Source organism: Drosophila gunungcola, unplaced genomic scaffold (genome assembly GCF_025200985.1).
Source record: "Drosophila gunungcola strain Sukarami unplaced genomic scaffold, Dgunungcola_SK_2 000233F, whole genome shotgun sequence".
In the NCBI taxonomy this organism is placed as follows: domain Eukaryota; kingdom Metazoa; phylum Arthropoda; class Insecta; order Diptera; family Drosophilidae; genus Drosophila; species Drosophila gunungcola.
The window spans coordinates 39,961-64,338 of NW_026453394.1; the positions used below are offsets into that span (position 1 = coordinate 39,961).

The 24,378-nt window shown below is 40.0% G+C and overlaps 1 protein-coding gene across 4 annotated transcripts; it reads left to right on the forward strand.

Annotated features, from left to right (window-relative positions):
* Positions 1 to 24,313, forward strand: LOC128266032 (sushi, von Willebrand factor type A, EGF and pentraxin domain-containing protein 1-like). Of its 4 annotated transcripts, none has more exons than XM_053002304.1 (8): positions 1 to 702; positions 13,994 to 14,170; positions 17,017 to 17,229; positions 19,249 to 20,067; positions 20,358 to 20,537; positions 20,607 to 21,032; positions 21,749 to 22,208; positions 23,433 to 24,313. In XM_053002304.1, exons 1-8 carry the CDS (start codon positions 612 to 614, stop codon positions 24,019 to 24,021), a joined length of 2,955 nt encoding a protein of 984 aa, XP_052858264.1. In that variant the 5' UTR covers positions 1 to 611; the 3' UTR covers positions 24,022 to 24,313. The 4 variants fall into 4 exon arrangements, with proteins under 4 accessions (XP_052858264.1, XP_052858266.1, XP_052858265.1 ...); XM_053002305.1 differs by having other exon boundaries at positions 623 to 706; positions 14,000 to 14,170; XM_053002306.1 differs by lacking the exon at positions 23,433 to 24,313 and having other exon boundaries at positions 2 to 702; positions 20,607 to 21,041; positions 21,760 to 21,829.
* Positions 24,314 to 24,378: the final 65 nt, after the last annotated feature.

A 24,378-nucleotide genomic window follows, 5' to 3' on the forward strand; every position in this document is an offset into this window, starting at 1 on the left:
CGACGTCTCCAACTTTCAGTTGCTTTCGAGCTGCACAAGGCAACGGTTTAAGTTCGGCGCTTACCGGTTGAGAGAGAAGAGTAAAAGAAAAGGCAAAAGAAATCGAGAGACTGTCTCCACCGAGAGAAAAGCAACAGAAAAAGAGAGAGCCAAGGCAGGCGAGAGAGAGAGCGGAGGGGAGAGCGAAAAGTGAAAGACCGATAAACCAGCAAAGAATTCTTCGTGCGCGATCGCCGACTCCGAATAACTTCAATCGCCCTGCAGAATTCCCAGCGAACGGTTCATGCAGCGGATTATCGCGTCGCGAAAACTAAATTTTTTTTTTTAGTTCGGTGCTCGTGCAGTGTGATTTTGATTTTTTTTTCTGTTTTGTTTAACCGAGTATCGACGAACCCCCAAACTTCCTGGCATGTCGAGGCATCAATTGAAACTATCCGAAACTAGTGCCAAGTGCTAAAATTCCAAGGAAGTTTACAGTGTGCTTTAAGTAAATTGCAAAATCCAGCAAAAGCCCGCAAACCCAAATATAAAATAATAAACCGAAAAAAAAACCAACAAAAACTCAAACGGACGGACAGCTGGCAGCAGCAGGTGTGAGCGAGAGAGCAACAATGCACCGCACGCAGCCGCAGTCGCTGCCGCTGCTTCTGCTGGCGCTGGCGTTGGCTTTAACGCTGGCTTTGGCGCAGGCGCAGAATATAGGTGAGTGTGTCAAGCGAAAGACGAAAACAAGAATGCTGCGAAAGGTGCTAGAACGACCAGTGGATACCCTGTTATAGGGATATAGGATTCCGGAAAAGATCTTATAGGCTAATTTCCTAAAACACATTTTCTTGTAAACATATCTTTAGAACCTTTAAATAATAAACAGCAGTTTGTTGTTCTAGGAAATCAAATAGTTAATTACAAAAAGTTGTTTTATCAAGGTAAAAGTTTTTTTTAAGATCTTATAAATAATCGTTAAGATAAAAAAAAATTGTTAGAAATTATAAATTGAAACATTTCGTCAAAGTAATTTGTTTGCAAATTTTCTATAAATAATTTATCAGCTGTCTTTTAAGAAAAGCCCAGGAAACGTACAAATTTAAAGGCTAATCTTATTTATCATTTTCAACGGCAGACATAAAAAATTAGTATTTTTTAGGATTAACTTATTTAAATGGAATCCAAAAGTAGTAATTATTTTTCTATACCAATAATGTTAGTGTTCGATATATTACCTTACAGTTTAAGTGTTTTTTTCATTTTGGTTATAACAATATGTTTTAGACAAATTTATTTTTACCTGGCACAGATAACTAGCGCTATTGTGAAAAGAAAATCACCTTCCGAATTGATATTTAGCTGCAGCCTTGACATGTGGGAATTATAGGGCGTTTAACTTTAACACAAGCTCATTTGCATAAATTATGAAAGCTTAATTAGCTTAGGTTTAAGTCTTAAATCATTCAGAAAATCTTCCGACACATAGACAATGCATTCATCAGTGTGATCCAACTGAAAAACATTTAGACAACTTGCTTAATTTATTTTTATTGCCGCTAAAAGTCTTCAGTTTTTATTTAACCAACATAATTTTGAACATTTATGCAATTAAGTAACTCAATATCATGAGACAAAATAAGATATGTTAAACTGAAGATTTAAAAAAACTGGATTTTTGTCGTATTTTATACTTATAGCATTACAACAAAACAGTTGTGTATGCCCCATTCTTAAGGGTATACGAAAAAAACCGCACGAACGGCACTCCGAGCCAAAGCAAACAAATTTTCTCTCGTTCTCGTTTGTTGTGGATCCCACTTGTTGCTGTCGCTCTGCTTCTTCCTCCGCATCTTTCTCCACTTGTTGTTGTTGGAGTTGTTGTTTTTGTTACTGCTGTTGCCCATTTTCATCACCCATTTTTTTTGTGTGTGCGGCGCACCTAAAAAAAAGCCGATTCTCCTCCGTTTTTCTTTTTTTCTTTTCACGTTTAATTTTTTATTTTGTTTTTGCATACATTTTTTTTCGGCTGATTGTTGCTTTTTTTTGATTTCCGGTTCTGGTTCGAAACAAAAGCAGCGTTTTATAATTTGTATTATTTTAAGTTTAGCTGCCTTTGCATTTTTCCCACGTTAATAAACGGGCGTCCAGGCTGTCAGACTGTCAAGCCAACTGGACTGTTGGCCATATTCCAGTTCCACTCCCAGTTCACTTTTTGGTTCCAGTTTTCAGACATTTAGCAGCGAGTCAAGTGCTCCCCGCTGCCGGTTAATTGTTTTAGTGGAATATGCGATGGGAGGGGGGACGGGCGGTTGCAGGGGGTGTGTCACCCGGGCATTTGCCAGGAAACGGATGTTTGTTTGGGTCAGCAAACACAGCGAACCCAAATGTGGCACACCAAAGACTTAGGCAACAAACTGGCCGCTGCACGTGGCAAGTGCAATGGGGGAAATGAGATCGCTCTTAGGCAACAAACTAAACATTAATAAGTTGATAACAAACGAGTTAAAAAGCTTAAAGGCAAACAAAATTTGTAAGACAAAAAAATTATGAAAAAAAAATTCGAAAGGAATATATCACAAAAAAATTAATGACAACTTAATAATCAAAAAATTTTAATAAAAACATTTTTCATACTTCAAAAGACTTAGGCAACAAACCTTGTTTTTAGATTCTCAAGACTTACTAAACAAACTAGACATAAAATAATATAAGCAATTTTAGCGGATCACATAAACGATTTCCATTTATTTTATTTTAAATACTTTGTAATGTTAATACAAAAATTAATTTGATTAATTAATAATTATGTGAAAATTTGAGTTTTTTACTTTACCCAAATACCAATGTATTAATATTTTTTCTGGGTCGTAGAAACACCTGTCACTATTTGTTGTATTCAATTACCAATAACATATTGAATTACGACAAAGAACCTAATTTTTAATGAGGAAAAGGAAAATGAAAGAGATGAATGTGAAGTGAAGGCAGAAACTTTTACTCAAGACTTTTACCGCTGCACCGGCGGAAAATCGTGTAAATTAACTTAAATTAATCACGGACAAAGGCAGAACATACAGAAACTGAAATTAAAAGATAATTTATGATCTGCGGCAGCCATTCCACAATAAAAGCGACAACAATTGCAAGTCGGTTGCTTGTGCTTGCAAGACAGAGAAAAAGTAAAAAATAAAAACACAAATCTGTAATGTTGGGAAAGTTTTATTTCAGCGGCTTTCCTTCGCATTGTTGACAATAAGAAAAGTAAAAGTGCCAGGCAAAGATGGCGAATCGTTGGTTGGGATGATCGAGTACATGCCCAACATCTAATGGCCAAAACGTAATATAGTATGGTTGTGGGTATGGGTATGGGTATAGGTATAGGTACTGGGATGGGCATGCATGACCACCAGCTCATCATAATCATCATCAGCGGCTGATGCGGAAGCTCGGCGCCCGCTTAATTGCAATGCGAAACTCCGAAAGAAAAGATACTCGTTCACGTACTCGTACTCGTACCTTTTGTAACTGCCTCCAGATACCTGAAACGATACCTCCTCTGCATCTGCAGCGGCATCTGCATCTGCCGATTGCTGCACAATGAACCGCAGCAATTTGTCTGTTTGAAAGGGTGGTGCACGCATGCCTGCCTCCTGCGGTCGCCGTTTTTTACATAAGACCTGGGCTTTACTTTGCCACAAGGAAGTAGGAAGACTGTTTGTTTTTCTTTCTTTTTCTTTTTTTTTTTTGTGGAAAAACAACCACTGTGCGTGGGACAGACAGATCTTCGAAGTCCGCAGTTTTCATAGTTTTCACTTTCAACCAACTGCCACTCATCAAGCCCCCGATAATGATGTTTTTTCATGCGGGTGACACTGCCTGCCGACATTGGTTTCAAAAGTCCAACTTGAGCATGTTTGACTTAACAAATTTACGCAACATTTTCGGTTTTGTTTACATATATTTTTGGAGTTTTTTTTTTTTAAACGAATTTTGGTTTTATTTCTGGCTGCAATTGCCGCCTTGGCACGTAGGTGGGCTGTGGGGGCTGGGCATTGCGCAAAAGCTGTCAATGGCCTTGCCAGGTACTCTACTCACTCGTGCACTCGATATGTAAATCATCGCCAAGAGTGACGAGCATCAAAAGCAAGTCGCGGCAATGCCTACAAATTGAACAAAAGACTGAATTAATTGGGGCTACATTTTTGTGGAAAACGTTTTACGTTATGTCTGGAAAGTTCCACAAAACAAAGAAAACTTCATTAAGTTATACAAATTTTAGGCTTATATTAAAAATTAAAAAAAAAAATCGAACTTCTCTTCTATATTATGGATTAAGAATCTTTCAATTATTTAAACTTGCATTTAAAATAAATTTTTATTCATTGAGAGGTTTTAATTTAATTTTATATATTTAAAGATCTCGAATGGCTCAAATATTTTTCATAATATTTTATTTTTTAAATAGTCCTTTGTTTTTTTTTGTTTTATTTTTTTTTACCCGCAATAAACACCGTTCAGTGTGGAATAGATGCGAAAACTTGCACCTAATCAATGTCAACACGAATGATTTCATGCCGAAGCTGGCGAAGAATTGATGAGTTGGGGGAGAGTCTTTGTCATTATCCAAACTGATCTGATCTCATCGCAAATCATCGCCAGACGGGCCATAGATCTCTGTGTTGTCATTGTCGTTTGGCTGGATTGCGACATAAATTTCAATCAGTTTTCGATGCCATTCAGCTGATTTTGTGGGCTGGGCATCATAGCCCCAGTCACACCAGCGATTCTCAGGCGTGAGCGGTGTCGCAGTATCTTTTTAATTGCCATAAACATAAATGGCATACTGCAGTTAAATATTTTTCATATATAGTAGTAGTATCTTGATCTCCCCGCGACTGTGGGCAACTTTCGCGTTTTGTTTGCTGGATGATAATATGGCCACAAGTCGCCCGACGTCGTGTGTGTGAAATTTTAATGTCGCAGTGAAATGCTCGAAAAGTGAAACTAACGTCTAATAAATAAATGAAATTGTTTGCTATTAGCAGCGCATTTAAATGCCACCAAGAAAGCTGCGCCACAAGAGAGACATGGTGAAAAAAAAAAACAAATAAAAGAGCTGGGGAAAAAATGTTGGACAGAATTTATGCGCGTTTTTTTCTTTTCTTCTTTTTTTAATTTAATTAATTGTAATATATGTACAAGTGCAATTGTGCCGTTGTGGCCACTGCAAATTGGCCACCAACGTGATTCACGACCCGCTCGCCGGCCATCAATGCCAGAGCAAAGGCAAACAATTGAAATTGTTATTAATAATTGCTTTGTTAATAACTTTAAACGCTGTTGTGGCTCTTGGAGTTGGAGTTGCTGTTGTGCGTTTCGTCACTGGCCCAAAAAGACGGTTGCAAATTGCCATCAAACGAAAACAAAAATATGAAAACGCTCGTGAAATAGTGACTTGAGAGTGATTGATAATTTGGCACAGCTGTCGTTAATTATCGATCGATTGCATTTATCGAGGTTTCGAGTGTGAAAAGTTAACCAAGGTGTAGCTAAACGATTTCATGACTGACTACTGCTCTGTTTTTATAGATTTATTGGAAAGTGGGTTTTAAAAAATGCTTATATTTTTATTGAAGAAGTTAATATATCATAAAAATACAGTGTTTTCTTTTTAATTCCTTATTTTTATAAGGAAGTGCAAAATGTGCAAATTAAGCTATTTTTTTATTATATGCAATATTTAAATTAAAACTCTTTAAAACTACTAGTCGTATAATATATTCTTTTACTATCTTTATCACACCCTTGGGTGCATACTGTACTCCTTTACATTTATCGCCACCTGAATCATGTTGAACCGCCAGGCACTGAATTTATCTCTGCGTTTTTCCTAAGCCTTTTCAATATTTTAGCCATAACGATAACACTTATAATAACAATGGCCATAACAATAACCATAGATTATGATGGGGCTGGCTACCTAATTGCGGACATCGGACATGGATGTGGACGTGTATGTGGACGTGTATGTGGATGTGAATGTGGATGTGAATGTGGCAGGCAACGCATGGAAATTGCAATTTGCTTAGCTCAGTTGAAGTTTATGGTTGCTGTTGATGTTGCTGGTGTTGCTGCTGCTGAGTTGCTGAAGTTGCTTTTGTTCCGCTTGCACGCTGAATGGAGAGGCGATGGCGCCATCTTCATCATGACGATGGTGGTGCCGATGATGGGGGCAAGTTCAATGACTGCTGGCTGCTTCTCTGGGCAATCGGAAGTGCAGCATCGCCACAGGCACAGGCACAGGCACAGGCTCAGTCTCAGGATGAGTTGGGACTTTTGCAGCTGTGGCCAATCAATAAGAGATCAGCAGCAGCAGCAGCAACAGCAACAGCAACAGCAACAGCAGCAGAAGTTGCAACAGCAAAAGCTACAGTTATGTCTTGTGGCAAGTTGCTACACCTGATTCCAGGTTCCAATTGCCCCATCTCGATCCCGATCTTTTGATGTCGTAATGCCCGCAACTAGCGGTAAAACTATTCAAATCGAATTCCAAAACCAACAGCAACAGAAAATATCGATTTTATTATCAACACCGCGGCACGACGACGGCGGCCACAAAAATGTCTAAAGTGAAAATATTTATGACAAAACTGCGGTTTCCCCCACCAAATCGCTCCATCTCTTTCTGGATTTCTATTCCCATCTCTGTCCCTTGGACCGGCTTTAATTTCCTTTTTATTCGTATTGAGGGCAAGCTTTGATTTGTGGCTGCCCATTTGCATAGACATAGACGGGTTGACAAAAGGCCAAGAAGTAGTACCCTCAGAGAAAGGCCCAGAAAACCGAAATTGAAGAAGAACAGCCAACAAATTCTCGGCTTTGTGTTCTCCTTTCTTATGCAAATTGCCCTGTAAACTGTTGTTTTTTATTCTATTTCTATTTCTAAGTCCATTTTCATTTCTTTTTTTTAACTACTTACCTGCATTGGTGTTGGTGTTTTTTGGGAAGCGGTCTGACCATAAGATTAACCCCAGCGTTTGTCCACTTTTGGTGGCAAGCCGCCACAAGTCCAAAAACCGAAAAAAAACAACAACAAAAAAAAGCCCATAAAACTAAAGTGGAGGCAATCTTCGCATAGCATTGAGAATGTTCACAGCCAAAGCAAATTAGGCACAAAACCAAAAGCCGATGCAAAAGCCGCAGAAATTAGCAACTGCAATGAGAACGCATCTGAGGTGTACAGTGGTCGCCGGTTAAGTGCCAACGGGTGCCCATATTTCGACCCACTGCAATCACTCAATGTGAAGTCACACTGTGGCACGAGCTGAAAAGCGGCGATGTTGCTGCGGTGCAAGCGATGTTGCTGTTGTTGCTGTTGTTGCTACTGCAGGTGTTTCACAGCTGCCAAGCACACACACACACCCCAGCTGGCATTCTATCTCAAACTGCATTTGGGCCGAAGTGACCCAGTTTGCAAGCCAGCACAGTGAAACAAAATAGACATGCTTTTCCAATTAGAAAGATATAATATTTGGATGATACATTTATTTTAATACCAAATTTATAAATTATATTCCATTTCATAAATTTAAAACAATTAAGAACTGTAACTTTATAACTTTTAACTTTTGTTAAGTGTTATTAGAGCAAAAAAAAACCATACAAAATGTATATTTATATTTCTTTGGTATTAAAACACGATTATCATTTCAATATTTTTTTTTCTGATATGACATTGAAAAAAAAAAATTATAATGTCTTGTGAAAGCAAGTACCAATAGAAATGGTATGAAAAAGTAGATGATATTTTTCTGCGTGCAGCAGAGAGAAGGACGTCAGCAACATCAGTTGCTTCTACGCTAGCACATTGATTTGCTGGTCGGTGCTTGGAATGCGGTCAACTGGCAAACGGCAAAGACGGCCTACAGCTTCCAGCTTCCAGCTCCCAGTTTGCAGCATCTAAAGTCCAGTATTCAGCACTTCAGCATCGTCGGTCAATGTCGTCGATCGTCTTTTTGGCTTGCGCCGCCAGTTTGCCAGTTGGCCGGTTAGCCAGTTTGCAAGTCTGTTAGTCCGCTGACTATTGCCGTTGCTTGGCCTTGCTTTAGAAGCGGCAATCAAGCGTTTCCTTTGCGGCTAAAGTGCCGCAAAATCATATCGAACCTGTTATAGAGCTTCGAGTTAGACCCACCGATCCACCGATTCACCGATCCATCGAGGGGGTGTCTTCGGGTGAAAGATGCTGTTACCAACGGAATGGAGATGCTGTCATTGTTGACTGCCAGCAGCAATTCTTCTCGTTCTTTGCCTGTTCTTGTTGTTGTTTGACGTAACTGTTTACGCTTGAAATTTATTGTTGTTGTGCGTACCGTTACATAAAAGAGTGGTGGATGGTAAGAAGGGGAAGCAGTCACAGCGCATGTTTATTTAATACGCTTAGCAGCTCTTAGCCAGCCAACTAGCTCACATAGACGTTCTTTGATGTCTCATTTAATGCGCATGATGGGCAATTTTTACGCGCAATTAATTCTGAAAGGCAAGAACGAACGACTGGCGAGAAATAGCAAAAGCCAAGGGCAGTCGCCCGAACAGATACACTTATAAAAAACACAGCTAGACCTAATTTAAAATGTATTATTATTTTTATGGTTAAATTTGGAGTAAAACAGCAGCTTAGTAATATAATTACTGTAATGGATTTTATGTATGTCCAATTTAATACAAAAAAAACCCAACATATTTTGTTTTGTAGACTTAGATTATTAAATTTTCCAAGGGATTTTATGTCTTATTTTCTCGAATGCCAAGGCATTAAACCAGTATCGCAAGACACGATGCTTAAAAGATAAAGAAAGACTTTTTAAAAAATTTAATTACAATTTCAATTTCTTTCAAAAAAATGTAAACTTCTTCTTAAAATTACATAATGAAATGATAATAAATTGTAACTGGAAATGTACATTTTACTTTAATGTATTTTTATGGGTTTTATTTATTATTTTTAAAGATTAAACTATTTAAACCAAACAAAAATACTTTTTTTGTTCACCGTTTATTTAGCTTTCGTTATTTTATTAAATTTAACAGAAAAGAAAAATGTCCTTCAGTGTGTGCGCTGTGTAAGTGGCCAAAGAAGCCTTTGATACCCTAGAGAGATCCTCTAGCGGAAGTTCAAATCAAAAGACTTAGGCAACGAACTTGCAGCTTGCACAAGTCTCGTCTGGCCAGGCGCATCCGCCAACAACAACAACAACAACAACAATGGCCACATTGCGCAAACCGAGCCACTTGCGAAATCTTTTCAAAGTTCTCCGACGCTCCGAGTGTGTGTTGTGTTGTGTTTGTGCTAGCGATTTTAACGAGGTTCTACTAATTTGGCGGCTTACCAAACCAAACCAAGCTAAAGAAAAACACTAGCCGGCTAACTGGGTCAAGAGAAGCGCGCTGCGTCCAGCGCCAATTTATGTAAATCCAAAACCAATCAGCGGTTATAGCTCTCCAGCCCCCCAAAGATGATGATCATCATCATTATGGCATGGCCATAACGGTTTGAGCCGCTTTTCGACCAGACTCCCGCCGTTTGGGTGAATGGAAAGAAAATTTCTTTTCCTCTTCTTTTCTATGTATTAAGTTAGATAGCTAGATAGATAGATAGATAGATATATAGAAAGATAGGTAGGGTTGGTAGGGAAAACCTGGGCTATCGCAATTGGGCCATCGGGTAGCACTTGCACTTTCCGCCCAAAAAAACACGGCAAAGATAATATAACATCGAGATCAGCAGATGCCGCGGAGTAATCGACGAAGCGTAGGCGCTTGGCAATCAGCGCATGACGTCCCAGAACTGCACTCACTGCAGAAAACCTTTAGCCGGATTTTCCATTTAGATTTCCTTGGCTCGTCTTGTGTTTTTCAATTTTTTTTCCCACTAATTAGCGCGCTTGGGTCAAGCAAATGAGCTGCCCAAATAAACGCGGAGAAACAATGGTGTGGCTTCGTGCGAACAAGATACTCGGGGCCACACCCAAATGGTAAAAATGCGTCCAGGTGTGGACTTGCATTTAAAATGAAATTAGCCGACATACGCAAATTGCAGACGTGCTGCAGCATGTGCAGTGCGGAATGTGGAATATGGAAAATGGTAAAAGAAAAATGGAAAAATGAAAAAAAAAAAAAAGAAGGAAAATGGTAAAAGGAGGGGGCTAATGCACAGGTTGGGCCTTTGCCTTTGCATTTGCCTTTGCATTTGGCTTTGCCAGTGCCTGTGCCTGTGCCTGTGCCTGGGACCGAGCCAAGTTGGGGTCACCACTAGCTCTTAAACTCGGTGAATCCCCCTCCCCCGGGAGCAACTTTCTACGCAGGTTCAGCTGCACTTTATGCCAGCTGAATCGCATTAATTGAGGTCTGCACTGAAGCGGAAACGGTGGACCATTCACACTTGCCACTCTGATTCGAAACTAGTATTTTGCATAAATAAAGACAGAGAGGCTTACCATTTAAAATCATAACCTTTTCGTTATGCCAAAAGAAAGGCAATTCATTAGGCAAAATTTTATCACTTAACGAATATTTTTCATGTCATTTAATTTGCTGTGGACATGACTTTAAATATGTTTGTTTTCATGCTAAAAGAAAGTAAATGCATTGGGCCAATCGTATTACTTCATATGATTTAATGATATGTTGAGCCAATGATTTTCATTGAAAAACTTAAAACTTAAAAAAATGGTTTATAAGATATACAAACAGAAGGAATTATTTATAAATGTAAGATAATTTTATATCTATTAATGTTTTACCTTTATTTATAGTTTGTTCATCATATACGAATTGTAACAGAATAGACTTTGAAACATCTTTCTAAATTGTAGAAACATCTTTTAACTATCTAGATTTGTAACTGCTCAAGTTTTTATCTGACTTTATCATGGCTATTTAATTTGTGTATGTTTTTTGGCACCTCATTTATAAACTGAAAGTTGTTTTTAATTCATAACATTTTTTCAATAGTTTCAAGCCATAATTTTTCATATGCACATTTGTAGTTAATTAATGGTCACTATTTTTCAACTCCTATTTTACAAACCGCCTAGAAAAAAAATGTTCCCTTCCTACAGACCGCAGAAACCCCAAATTAATTCCCGCTTTCGTTTTTTTTTTTTTTTGCTGTTGCTGCTGCTTTTGCTAGCATTCAATCATTTTTCTTTTCATTCAATTCTCTTTTAATTTTCGGGTGAACTGTGCAAACAATTTCGATTTTGGTGCTACACTTTTTCCCCTGCAAACACACAGCATACAGCACACAACACACAATGCCAAGGCAATCAAAGAAAAGGCGTTGATGGGTAATTTGTTACAAGAGCAACAGCGGCAACAACGGACCATGTCCGAAACTAGTTGGAAATTGTAACGGTTATTATGATTATAATGATTATTAGATGATTTTGATCCGCGCCAAGACGCGCACAATGAATATTCCAACTTCCATAATGCTGTGGTTGCTGGTTGCTAGTTGCTGATGTTGCTGATGTTGCTGCTGTGGCTGCTGTAGTTGCTTGTTGTACAAATTGCTGCCGTTGTTTTGTCAATGGTGGCGTGCTGCACATGTCTGTGTATCCAACTGTATGTGTGTGGTGTATGGGTATCACTTTCACTAAGTTCGCGCACATAGAAAGCAAATGAAAGCAACAAGTTGCTGGCTGCCTTTGCACTTTAAGGTATTAGCTCCCACTCGGGCCATAAACTACACAAAAAAAGGGCTACAAAAAAAAAAAAACAAAAAAAGTATACCAGGCACAACAAAAACCAAAGTACAGAGCCAAAAAAAAAAAGAGAAACAAATTTGTATTGTACCGAACTCGGTGCCCACATTGTCATGCATGGCCGACTGGGCAACCTTTTTGGATCTTCGTCTTCGTCTTGGTCTGTTTTTGTTTTTTTTTTTTTGTTTTTTGCAGACGCACGGCGTGGGAGTCGTCATTAAGTTGCCTCTTTTTAGGGAAACTGAGTAACTGAAACTGAAACCGAACCCGAAATTGAAAACGTTTCATGAACTTGATTTCTTAATTTGCGTTTGCCCTGCATGACAAATGACTCGCCTAAAAGTTGCCTTTTGTTAATTTCAATTTGCCCGAACTAATTTGATTTGCCGCTTTATCTTTACACATATACATACTTATATATATATATATATATATATATATATATATTTTTTTTTTTTCAAGTGAATTGGAGTGGCTAAGTTGGCCTAAGAGCACCGTTATGATGAAATTGCACTGGCATTGGCATCGGCTTCGGCATCGGGATTGTATAAGAAGCTGCCGAAGCATCTGGCTGAAAATGTGTAGCAAGACGTGTTTTTTAGTTTTTCTGTTGCTGCAGCTGCCTGGAAAGTTGCACTGTTGCTGGCTGCAAGTTGCAAGTTGCTAGTTGCTGGTTGGTGGTTGCTAGTTGCAAGTTACTAGTTGCTAGTTGCTGCTGTTGGTCAAATGATGTTGCAGTTATTCGACCATTTATGGCATGCCTCGCCGCCTCACTGAGTGCCTCTTTTTTTTTCAGTCCCCTCAATTCTCGATTATGCAAAATCGCACTTAGCCAGCTCTGGGCCAAGAACAATTTTCAGCCAGCGTCGGGGATGAATCAAACTCATGACATTGGATTGCTGGATAGTTGGATGGATAGTCGGCTAGCCTGGGAACTGCTCAATTGAATAACTAATCATACCAATGCCGCCACCAAAGCAAAGGCAGCTAGCAGCAACACATTTGATTATTGCACACGGCTGGCTCGCATTTTTGCATAGATACTCGTATTCGTACAGCAGATACAACTAAATTGATGGCTGTTTTGTTATGTTTCGTTGCTGTTTTTGTGGCTATTTTCTCACGCTTTGCATTGACAACAACAACAGCAACAACAGCAACAATAAACAGCGACAACAACAGCAGCGGTCGAGAACATTTTGCAATCTGCGAATGCCAGAGATTTTTCGCCAGGCGTCTAGTGAACAAACTGGAACGGAACTTGCTTAATTGTCAATCAAACGGTGGGGAAAATACCACTGACAAGGCGGTAAAAGATATAACACGCAACAACATCGAATACCGCAGATTCTTTGATTGGAAATCGAAAAAATTTATAACGTTCATTCATTTTGTAATCCTTTACATATATGTTTTCCCAAGAAGTCTGTTAAATAAAATGTCGGTTTCTGTATGTGATTAAACTTTTCTGAGCTTTGGAATAATTAATTAATTAATTAATTTAAGAGAATAAAATAGCAAAAGTAGAGGAAAATATTTATTAATATTTATTTGATTTTTATTTTATGAAAGTTAAATACAATATTGGCTAATGAAGTTTTACGAACTTGCTTAATCCATGTTTAAAATAGTTTTTTATTTATATTACCTATATACTATTTTCATTGAGGTGATTAATTTAATAAATACTCATTCATTATTATGGATGCACAAAAATGGGGATAATATTTTTAAAGCTAGCTAAGTGTAAATATCATAATTGTTTCAAGCCTTAGCTCTTTTTAATTTAAATTAAATAAAACCCAATCAACATTATTTGTTGGTTTTTAATGCCTTAATCAGTGTTAAATTTACCCTTTCATTTGTTTCTTAATCGAAACCATAAATTAAATTAAAATTGAAATCTTTTTAATCAATTGTAAGCTTTCTCTAGTTTTTCAAAATCAATTAAATAATATTCAATCATTCCCAAGCCCCAAGAACACTAGAATCAATCTGATTTCATGCCCTTCGTCGGATTTAATCAAATCTTTGAATCGAATCATTGAGAGGGATTGATTTGATAAATGATGGGAATTCGCTGAGAACCCTAGTCGGCAGCCTAATTGGAGAATCAATCAAAAATGATTTGCCCGCTTAGGGGCAGTGGTGGCGATGAGAACTGTTGCGGCAATCGAAGAAGAATATTTCCCCATAATTGATGGCCATACAATCTAACATTTTCTCCCCTTCTTCATTTTTTCCAGATGCAGGCTGCAGTTTTCCGGGATCGCCGGCGCACAGCAGCGTGGTCTTCTCGAATGCGAATCTCACCCAGGGCACGGTGGCCTCCTACAGCTGCGAGCGCGGCTTCGAGCTTTTGGGACCGGCGCGGCGTGTCTGCGACAAGGGGCAGTGGGTGCCCGAGGGCATACCGTTTTGCGGTAAGCAAACCAACTGACAACAGTCAGCGGACAACGGACAGCGGACAACGGACAGCGGACAACGGACACCCAGACCAAACAAAAGACTGCGGACACGAACTCGCCGCGCCGCAGTTCGGCGTTCGTCAACTCAATTAGCGCCTCAGAGGCGACTTCGATTCCAAATCGGACGTGAACGTAGACGTGGAAGCGGACTGGGAACTACTTTCTCCGCCACGAAATTTGAAGCGTTCTGAAAATATCGCTACACGGAAAAAAAATAATTTATTCTATTTGCCAAAACTTTAAATATGATAAGTTCAACTTGTTAAGTAGTTTTTCAATTGTTAGACAGAAACTAAAAATAGTTGCGACATTCGAAAATTCAAAATTAAAAAGGTTCTCAAAATTTATATATATCAATAGCAAAAAAATTATATATAATTGTTAAATTATTTTTAAATACATATGTTTTAATGATAAAAGGAATGGGAAATTATTTAGGCAGTCAAAACAGTCAAGTAAGCAAAAATGAAGAGGCTTCTTAAAATAATTTCTAACACTAAAATATATAATATAATATTGATAAAATTTCATTAAGCAAAAATACAAAAATTCATAATTTAGCAAAGACCAAATTAATAACATTAGCTTGAAGTATTTACAAAGAAACTCGATTTTCTTTCCGTGAATGCTCTCCGCAGCGAAAAAGAGCAAATGGCATTCCAATTGAATGCAAAGTTGTTAACCAAAAGCGAAACATGATTAACAAAACGCGCAAAATTGGGCTAAAATCCAATGCGTGTGTGTGGGGAAAGAGAAATAAAGAGAAGCCGAGAGGTGGGAAGAATTCAACAGATTGACCCACTTTTTTGTGGCTTCGAATGTTAAAGCCAACAGACACGACAAACAAAAAAAAACAGAGTAAAATGTGGCGGGCACGAAAATAAATAAATATTCTAAATGGATTTCCCAACTAGACATGCACTTCCGTTAGCCGAGTCAAACAAAAACCGAATTGATTGACACAACCAGAGCGGCGGGGGAAAATGGGTTTCTAATCAATGAATACTGGAATTCGGGAATTTGTTGAATGAATTGATCGATCGATCGGGAGGCGTAAAATAATTCTCGAAAAAAAGGCGGCACTTCAACGATCCATCAAACTTTCGACGGGCTCTTTGTTGGTACGCCGAATGTTGGGAGATCACATCGAAAAGTCGATCGATTGAGGCAGTAGTAGGTGTTAATAAGCGTTGATAAAGCCTGTGAAAATTTGGGGAGTTTTGAGAAATATTGGAGGCGGGGGTCTTAAAGGGGCTTTAAAAAGGAAAACAATTATAAATTTATAAAATCTAATCTTTTGACCTTAAATTTTAAGGCAAATTTAGGGTAACAGAAAATTCACACAATCCAAAAGACATTAAAAAGCAATGAAATTTACATTTATTTTCACATTTCAAAAAAAGATAGCTTTTTGTTTGTTTAAAATATAATTTATAAAAAGCTGTCATATATCAAAAATTTAATAAATGAAAGAGAGGTCAAATTGAAATGCATTTTTAGTAACAAGAAATACTTTATTTCCATGAGCAGACCCATTTTGTTTTTATAATTTCCTCTCTGCATAGATTCATTAATATTCCCTTTAAAATTCCTTGACACAGACTCTATCGAATCGTGAGATTTATAGACATATAGCTGCTGTTTAGCCCCAAAAAACCCCCTGCGGTCTCTGCTGATTGCAAGTTGATGACGCTGGAAAATAAGAGAAATGAAATGAAATGAAATAAAATGAAAAGAAAAGGAAAACAAAGCCGACCAGAAAATCGGCCCCTCTGTAGGCCAAGTTTTGGAATTCGAATAAGAATTCGAATTCGACATGACACAGCAGGTGATAGGAAATTAATTAAAAGCAATTAAAAGGCATTTGTCACACTGGCAACACAAGCCAACACCTGCTGATACACAGAGAGAAATGCATGGGGGGTTGGGGGGTGACTTAGATAGTGGTGGAGGGAGGGAAAGCAGCCGCAAAGCGTTTCCAAGCCGCTGAGCTCAAAACTCGGTTCCAAACCCGTCTTATCCGACAGATGCATCTGATTAATGAATCCCAATGCCGCAGAAGTGCGTGGCGAGCGATGTAATTAAGCCTCGGCCAGGTGAGCAAGTAAAAGTTGAGCCGACATTAAATTTCACTTTTGCTTTTGGCCAGCGAAAATCTCCGCTGTCCGAAAAAACCAAAAATACAAAAAAAAAAAAAAAAGAAAACAATGGCCCGGGCCAGAACGAAGGTCTCTTGACAAATTCGCCAGGCAGAACATTGTTGGGTTTTGCTAGCCCCTCCGAGTTGTCTTGGCTTTTGTTTTGTTTTGTTTTGTTTTTTTTATTTTGGCCACAAACCGTGTCAGGGCCCGCGGCCAATTAGCCAGGCCTTGGGCCCACTCTGGGAACTCTGGCACTCCGGCATTCGGACCAACTGAATCCAACTGACAGAAGAACCAGCCCACGACTGGTCTTCATCGCCGCACTGCGCCTTGAATTCCCAAATAATTACCTTTGACCCTTATTGCTGCACTTAGCATATTATAAACATTTACATAGAAAATGTAGGTATGTCTTTTGTCATTTTCAATGTGTATGATTTGTGGATAAATTTTAATATTACATTTAAGTGTACCATTAATATACATTTTAAAATATTTAAACAAATTTCTAAGAGGGTGAAATTTTTTGACGTATTTTTCTGTTTTTAGATAATAGTGGACAGTGACTTGCAAACTGACATATAAATTAATTATCTATGAATCGTGACACTTAATTGTCCTGTAAATAATTTTGGTTAAACTGTTATTAATTTTCTGCAGTTTTGAATGTTGCCGCTGGCAAGGCGCCGATGCAGATTTCCACTGATGGCGCCGGTGCTCCACAAAAGGCCATCGATGGATCCACATCCGCCTTCTTCACGCCGGAGACCTGCTCTTTGACGAAGTCAGAGCGATCGCCCTGGTGGTATGTCAACCTTCTGGAACCCTACATGGTGCAACTGGTGCGCCTGGACTTTGGCAAGTCCTGCTGCGGTGAGTTTAAGTATAATATTTAATATTTAATAATAAACATATTGGCTAAGCATAAGAATATTATAGAAAAATGATAACTACATCCTTAAGCTAAAACGAAAAGCAGGCACATTATAGTATACAAATAGGTAAGAAATAAAAGTCCAAAGCATTCATAATTATCAAAAAATAAGAATTTGATTAAGGAAACACAAATATAATAAAAATAAATAGTCATTATTATCCATCTATAAAACAATGTACAAAAGGCACACTAAAGTATATCCAAGAAATTAAAAATACCACATTTCATGGAAGTTTCTTATTGGAATGACATGTAAAAATGCATTGCCTAAAATCCAAACAATCGAATAAATTTTAATTTATAACTTTAGTCTCAACGAAAAAAGATTTGCAAATTTGACCATATACATTGTATTATTATTTAAGCAAGGCATAATTTATAAATAGACGTTAATATCCTTACGTTGATTTGACAAAAACCCAAATCAAAAACGGAAAGTGAATAAATAAACTAGTGCAGTAAATTCAAAAATTATTCCCTTGCTGTTAAGACTTTTGTACCATAATTTGTGGTCGACAAAGAAAAATATGAAGTAAATGGCGCTTAGCCCGTGGTAATCCTCGAGCAAATTGATTAAATTGAGCAACTTTTCGCTTTTATTAAACCGCAGTCGACCATTATCGCGGCGGCGGCCCAACCCTAAACCTGTCGCAAACATATAGTGGCGATAAAGCCGTAAAATAGACCTGCTCGGACCGCATTCTGTGAATGTAGATGTGGATATGGTTGTGGATGTGGATGTGGATGTGGATGTGGACGAAACTCTCTCGCCCAGTGGACAGTTCAATGCCCCGTTTTCCCAGGCTGCCTACTGCAAGTTGGCCAGGTTTTCAACTCTCTTTGCCAGCTAAATGGCAAATGCTGCACGATCTTCTCCCCCAACAAGCGTCTTTGTTTAAGAAAGGGTTGCCGCCGAAAGCAAACAACTGCCTGCCAGTTTTCCCTAATGCTTTCACTTGCCAACAACCTGAACTGAAGTTCCCCATCTCAATCCCCATCCCCGTCCCCATCTCCATCTCCATCTCCTCGGATCTTCGAATCTTCGAATCGGCGGCTGGTTATGTGATTTTCGTGCGGCTCTGGCGACGACAGCGAAGACTCCGACTTCGACTGCGACTTCAACTTCCACTTCGACGTCGAGTTGGTCTCCAACTCAAAACCCAAGAAACCCAGACCCAGTGAGTCAGTCAGTGCGGCCCGAAATTTATGATTACTTTCACTTGGCTGAGGCTGGGGCTAAAACTGAAGCTGAGCCTGAATCGGCGGCTTAAACCAAACTGAGCTGAACTGAACCCGCCTGACCTGCTGACAGACAAAGCAATAACCATAATGATGACAACAGGAATACCAATAGAAATAGCTAGAGCTGCAGTTGTGCACTGCGACAAACATTGGCTAGTTTACTTTGTTTCCAAGGCTTTTAATTTGTTTTAAATGAATATTATTTAAAAAGTTCCTAAACAACAATCTTGTGTCATTTGAAATGCAAATATTAATTGATAACACAGTTTATTTGTTCATTATTAAAAAACCATACGAAATGTCATATAATATTATTATTTTTATTTTATTAAAGCATATATTCAAAATTCAATTTTTAAATGCAACAAATCGTGTCTAAAATAATTGATAAAATGCGCTTAACTGAATTTTCTCATTCCGTTTATAGATTTTTACGCTTGCAAAAACCTTAAATATGTTTGCCTAATAAAAAATTATAATATATATATTTTTTAAAAATATTAATGTACTTTTTATTGTTTATAAAATTCAAAATTTAAATTTTCAGCTATTTAAAGTTTTATGGCTTCTACCCGTTTTAAAATATTTATGTACTTATTGCCTAGCGAGTTGATATTAATGATTGAATGTTTTAAGTACATTTTTTTATTGATTATTGTTGATTACTATATTGTTGATTATTTATATACAACTTACCTCTTTCCATTTTTCAGGCAACAAGCCGGCTACAATTGTGGTGCGAGTGGGCAACAACCGACCGGACTTGGGAACGAATCCGATTTGCAACCGATTCACGGGTCTCCTGGAGGCCGGACAGCCACTCTTCCTGCCCTGCAATCCGCCGATGCCCGGCGCCTTTGTGAGTGTGCATCTGGAGAACAGTACGCCCAATCCGCTGTCCATTTGCGAGGCGTTCGTCTACACGGACCAGGCGCTGCCCATCGAGCGTTGTCCGACGTTCCGCGATCAGCCGCCGGGTGCCCTGGCCTCGTACAACGGCAAGTGCTACATCTTCTACAACCGCCAGCCGCTGAACTTCCTGGACGCCCTCTCCTTCTGCCGCTCTCGCGGCGGCACCCTGATCAGCGAAAGCAATCCGGCGCTGCAGGGCTTCATCAGCTGGGAGCTGTGGCGACGCCATCGCAGTGACGTCAGTTCGCAGTACTGGATGGGAGCGGTACGCGACGGCAGCGACCGGAGCAGCTGGAAGTGGGTGAACGGAGACGAGCTGACCGTCTCCTTCTGGAGTCATCCGGGCGGCGACGAGGACTGCGCCCGCTTCGACGGCTCCAAGGGCTGGCTGTGGAGCGACACCAACTGCAACACGCTGCTCAACTTCATCTGCCAGCATCAGCCGAAGACCTGCGGACGGCCGGAGCAGCCGCCCAACTCCACGATGGTGGCCCTCAATGGATTCGAGGTGGGCGCCCAGATCAAGTACAGCTGCGATGCCAACCACCTGCTGGTGGGTCCGGCCACGCGCACTTGTCTCGAGACGGGCTTCTACAACGAGTTCCCCCCGGTGTGCAAGTGTAAGTATCAAGCCAATCGAGGTTGTAAACGGTGCAGCTGTTCTAAGGTTTTCAAAACAAACTTGAAATGGTGCCAAAAAGTATGCAATTTTAAATTATACCTAATGCCCTATAACCAGATGCAGTACGAAACAAAACCATTAACACAAACAAATGTTTATTTTTAACAAATAAATACAAACTAGGCAATGGTGTGCCTCGTTTGGGAGACAACCGCTGCTATCGTTTACAACCAGCTTTAGAGGGTGATTCCTAGGAGCATGTTAACTAATGGCTAATTCTTTCTGTAGATATCGAATGTGGTCTGCCGGCCAGCATTGCCCATGGCTCGTATGGCCTGTTGAACAACACGGTTGGCTACTTGAGCCTGGTGAAGTACTCCTGCGAGGAGGGTTACGAGATGATAGGACGAGCCCTGCTCACCTGCGACTTTGATGAGCGCTGGAATGGACCACCGCCCCGCTGCGAGAGTAAGTAGCTATATATATATATATAAGGCACTGATCTAGTAAATCCTAATCCCTGATTCCATTACTCAGTTGTGGAGTGCGACACACTGCCTGGCAATTACTACAGCACCATTATCCATGCGCCCAATGGCACGTACTACGGATCCAAGGCGGAGATCAGTTGTCCCCCGGGCTATCGCATGGAGGGACCTCGAGTCCTCAGCTGTTTGGCCAGCGGTCAGTGGAGCAGTGCCCTGCCGCGTTGCATTAAGCTGGAGCCCTCTACACAGCCCACGGCCGCGCCCACCGTTCCCGTGCCCTCTTCGGTGGCCACGCCCCCGCCGCCGTCGCCGCCCTTCCGGCCCAAGGTCGTCGTGCCGAGCTCCACCACCAGCCGCACCCCCTACCGCCCATCTGTCACCTCCACGGCGAGCAGCGGCAGCAGCGGCAGCTCCACCAGCACAGTGGGCACGTACCCGAGCCTCAGTCCCACGCAGGTGGAGATCAACGGCGAATGTGAGTAGAGTTTCCATATGCGTTTGCGGAGCTCAACTCCCGGGTTCGAAAGGTCAACACTTTAGTGTTGCATGCAAATGCGCTCTTTGAAACTAACTCAAAGTGCCTTATTTTGTTATCTTATGAATCTGTTAAAGTAAATAGTGACAGATAATTATGTAACGTAAGAACCAGCTTTTTTTTATTAAGCTGTTTTTATAAAAAACACTTGATCAAGATTTTACTGATTACTGATCAAATATTTAAATGCTCTTTAAGATATTAATTTGATCTTAAATCCCAAATAACTTATTTATACGCTTATATTCGTTGTAAAAAATTATCTTTATGGCTTTTCTTTTATGTAAATAGTTATCATTATAATAATTTTATTAACACATCAACATAAATATAAATTAATAGAAATGAGAAAAATTTTAGGGCCAAACTTGGTCCACCCACGAGTACATTAAGTTATGTAATACCTTTTAGGTATACCACTTTGTTTTGAGTATGCATTACCATTTTGAATTTAATTTACGTAAAGTTCCTAGAGTCTTGTTATAACTCATTAGGGCCTAATAATGTAGATTTTTTCATTGTTTTTTGAACACAGATTTCTTATTTTCGCTGTATTAGAGCTAAATGTTTATGTTTTCAATGTAATATCTGAGTAGTTCGCTGCTCCACCGAGAATCACATAACAACTCCAACTTAATGCTCTTTTATATCCACAGCTGAATCCGAGGAGGACGTCAATGTGCCGCCAGTGCCGGGAACCGTTCGCGAGGAGTTCCCGCCCCGCCGCACCGTTCGTCCCGTGCTCATTCCCAAAAAGCCGAATAGCACGCCGGTGGCCTTGCCACCCACCACCCATCAGGTGCCAGCCAATCCACCCTCCACCTACGCACCCACACCGCCGCGCAGCAGAGTTCCCATTGGAGTGGAGACCACCACCCGGAACACGCAGCAGATCATCGCCAACTCGCATCCGCAGGACAACGAGATCCCCGACAGTGTCAACATCCAGCAGAACCAGTCGCCCAATGTCAACGTGCCCTTCGCCGTCGACAATCCGGATCGCAAGGAGACCAAGGAGGCCAAACTCAACCTGGGCGCCATTGTGGCTCTGGGCGCTTTTGGTGGCTTCGTCTTTCTGGCCGCCGTCATCACCACGATCGTGATCCTTGTGCGAAGGTGAGTCCGCCAGTGGGCAAATTGGGCACTCAAAAAAAGTATGGGATCACTGATCAATCCGATATGTTCGAGGTCAATTTGGTCTTTTTTTCCAGAACCAATTTTCAACATTGTGATCCAAAAAGTATTGTTTTTTATAAGCAATTTGTTTAATATTTACAACTTAAAAAAATTGGTTGGCTTACAAAAGAGATATAGAAATTCTTATAAATCGTTTGGGAATTAACATTATAATTATAATTCTAATAATACAAAAATGTTAAAATAGTTTAAATACTTCCATGATTAGAAGGATCTTAGGTTATTATTATCTAATTAATGAATAACATCGAGATTATATGGGGAAAATGTAGATTAAACAAATTAGTCAATGGAAAAAGATTTGTTGAGGAATTAATTGGTGCTATCTAAATTAATTATTCATATTTCAAGTAAAACAAATTTTCATATTATTTATGATATTATTTGAACATCAAAGTACTTATGCTTTAACAAAGTTATGTGTGAACTTGGAAAAAAAGTGTAAACAATATGACTTTTATATATGCAGGCATATAGGGAAATTTTAAAATATTTCTGAGCTAGGGAAAAAGGGTTTACAGTATGTTTTTAAAAGTTTTTTTGTTAAGTAATAAGTTTACCAGAAAAAAAGGAAGTAAGAACTAAGTAATTTGTAATAAGATCAGATTGACCGTAAATATCAATGATTAGTTTTTTGTGGAGTTAAGTCGATCGTTGTCGGGATCACCACCACCTGCCCAGCCACCCCCTGTCTCTCTCTCTCTCTCTCTCCCTCCCTCTCTTTCTCTATCTAGCTCGCACACACTGTCTCCGTCTCGCTCTGCCCCATCTAGCCCCTTGTCTAGCCCTCTCTTTTGTTCTCCACTGAGTCCTTCGAAAGGGTTTTCTGTTTTTATTTTCAGTTCAATTCCCTGGAATTTAAAGATCTATCACACTTTTTGGCTTGAAAAAGAGAGTCTCTTACGCACATACACTCGCACACCACGCACACACACACACTACACACTACACACTACACACATACTAAACACATACAACACACATACTACACACATACTACACACATACTACGCACACACACACACACACACACAAACAGACACACACCTGAACATCGAAAGCTTTCTCTTTCTCGTTGTACAACTCTCTTTTTTCGTTTTTGCTTCTCCCACTGTCTGTCTTTTGGGCAAAACCATTCGCCAGCACCCCGAACAGCCAACGGCGGCACCTAGCCAAACACTTAACCGCTTACCAACATCATCATGCTCATCATCATCACCAGCAAATCCAGAAAATCCAGCAAATCCAGCAAATGCAGCAGTTCCAGCAGCAGAAGTACCACAACCCAAGCCACCAGCCGAAGTACCAGCCCCACTCACAGCCAACGAAAAAGGCCCAGGGATTCGGGATTGGGATTGGCATTGGAATACCGCGGCCAAGTCGATTGCCCAGCTATGCCACGGCGACGGCCACCAGTGCCACCAGCTACGCATCCACCGCCCAACTAGCGCAGCTCTTCCCAGGCGGTGGCTCAGTTGGTGGTGGTGGTGCTGGTGGTGGTGGTGCTGGTGGTGGTGGTGCTGGTGTTGGTGGTGCCGGAAATGGCAATGGTGCCCTGGACTATGGCAGCATAGGTTCCGGCAGTGTTGGCCTGGTCGGAGCACCCTCATCGCTGTGGTATAGCGTTCTGGCCCTACCCTTCGATGACCAAAAGCTGGGGCGGCGGGAGTTTAGCAGCTATGGGCGTGGCTATCGTTCCCGGGCCGGACTCTTCAGCAGCACGCATATGTAACAGGGGGGAACCCCGTATAGAAAGGAGATAAATTCAAATCAAACCAAGCCAAAGAGACCTGCTACTACCTGGAACAACCACTATCTAACTGAAAAAAAAAATAAAAACGTGCCAAAGATGCAAGACAAACGAATTATATGCTAAACGAATCACACAAAACTAGAAAACAATGCGGCCATATGCAAATGTAAATGTAAGCAGCCCAAAAGCAAACAACATTTATATCAATCAACCAAACCAAAAACAACACCACACGAAACAACAATCAGTCAGTCAGTCAGTCAATCAGTCATCAGTCATCAGTCAATCAGTCAATCAAAACAAGCAACACTGAAACACCAAACAATTAAAAAATAA

Bases quoted from the DNA above. Each gene is read 5' to 3' on its own strand.
- LOC128266032 (XM_053002304.1), top strand. From the start codon at position 612: ATGCACCGCACGCAGCCGCAGTCGCTGCCGCTGCTTCTGCTGGCGCTG. The intron at 703-13,993 runs GTGAGTGTGTCA...CATTTTTTCCAG, and splicing joins GGCGCAGGCGCAGAATATAG to ATGCAGGCTGCAGTTTTCCG. The intron at 20,538-20,606 runs GTAAGTAGCTAT...TCCATTACTCAG, and splicing joins ACCACCGCCCCGCTGCGAGA to TTGTGGAGTGCGACACACTG.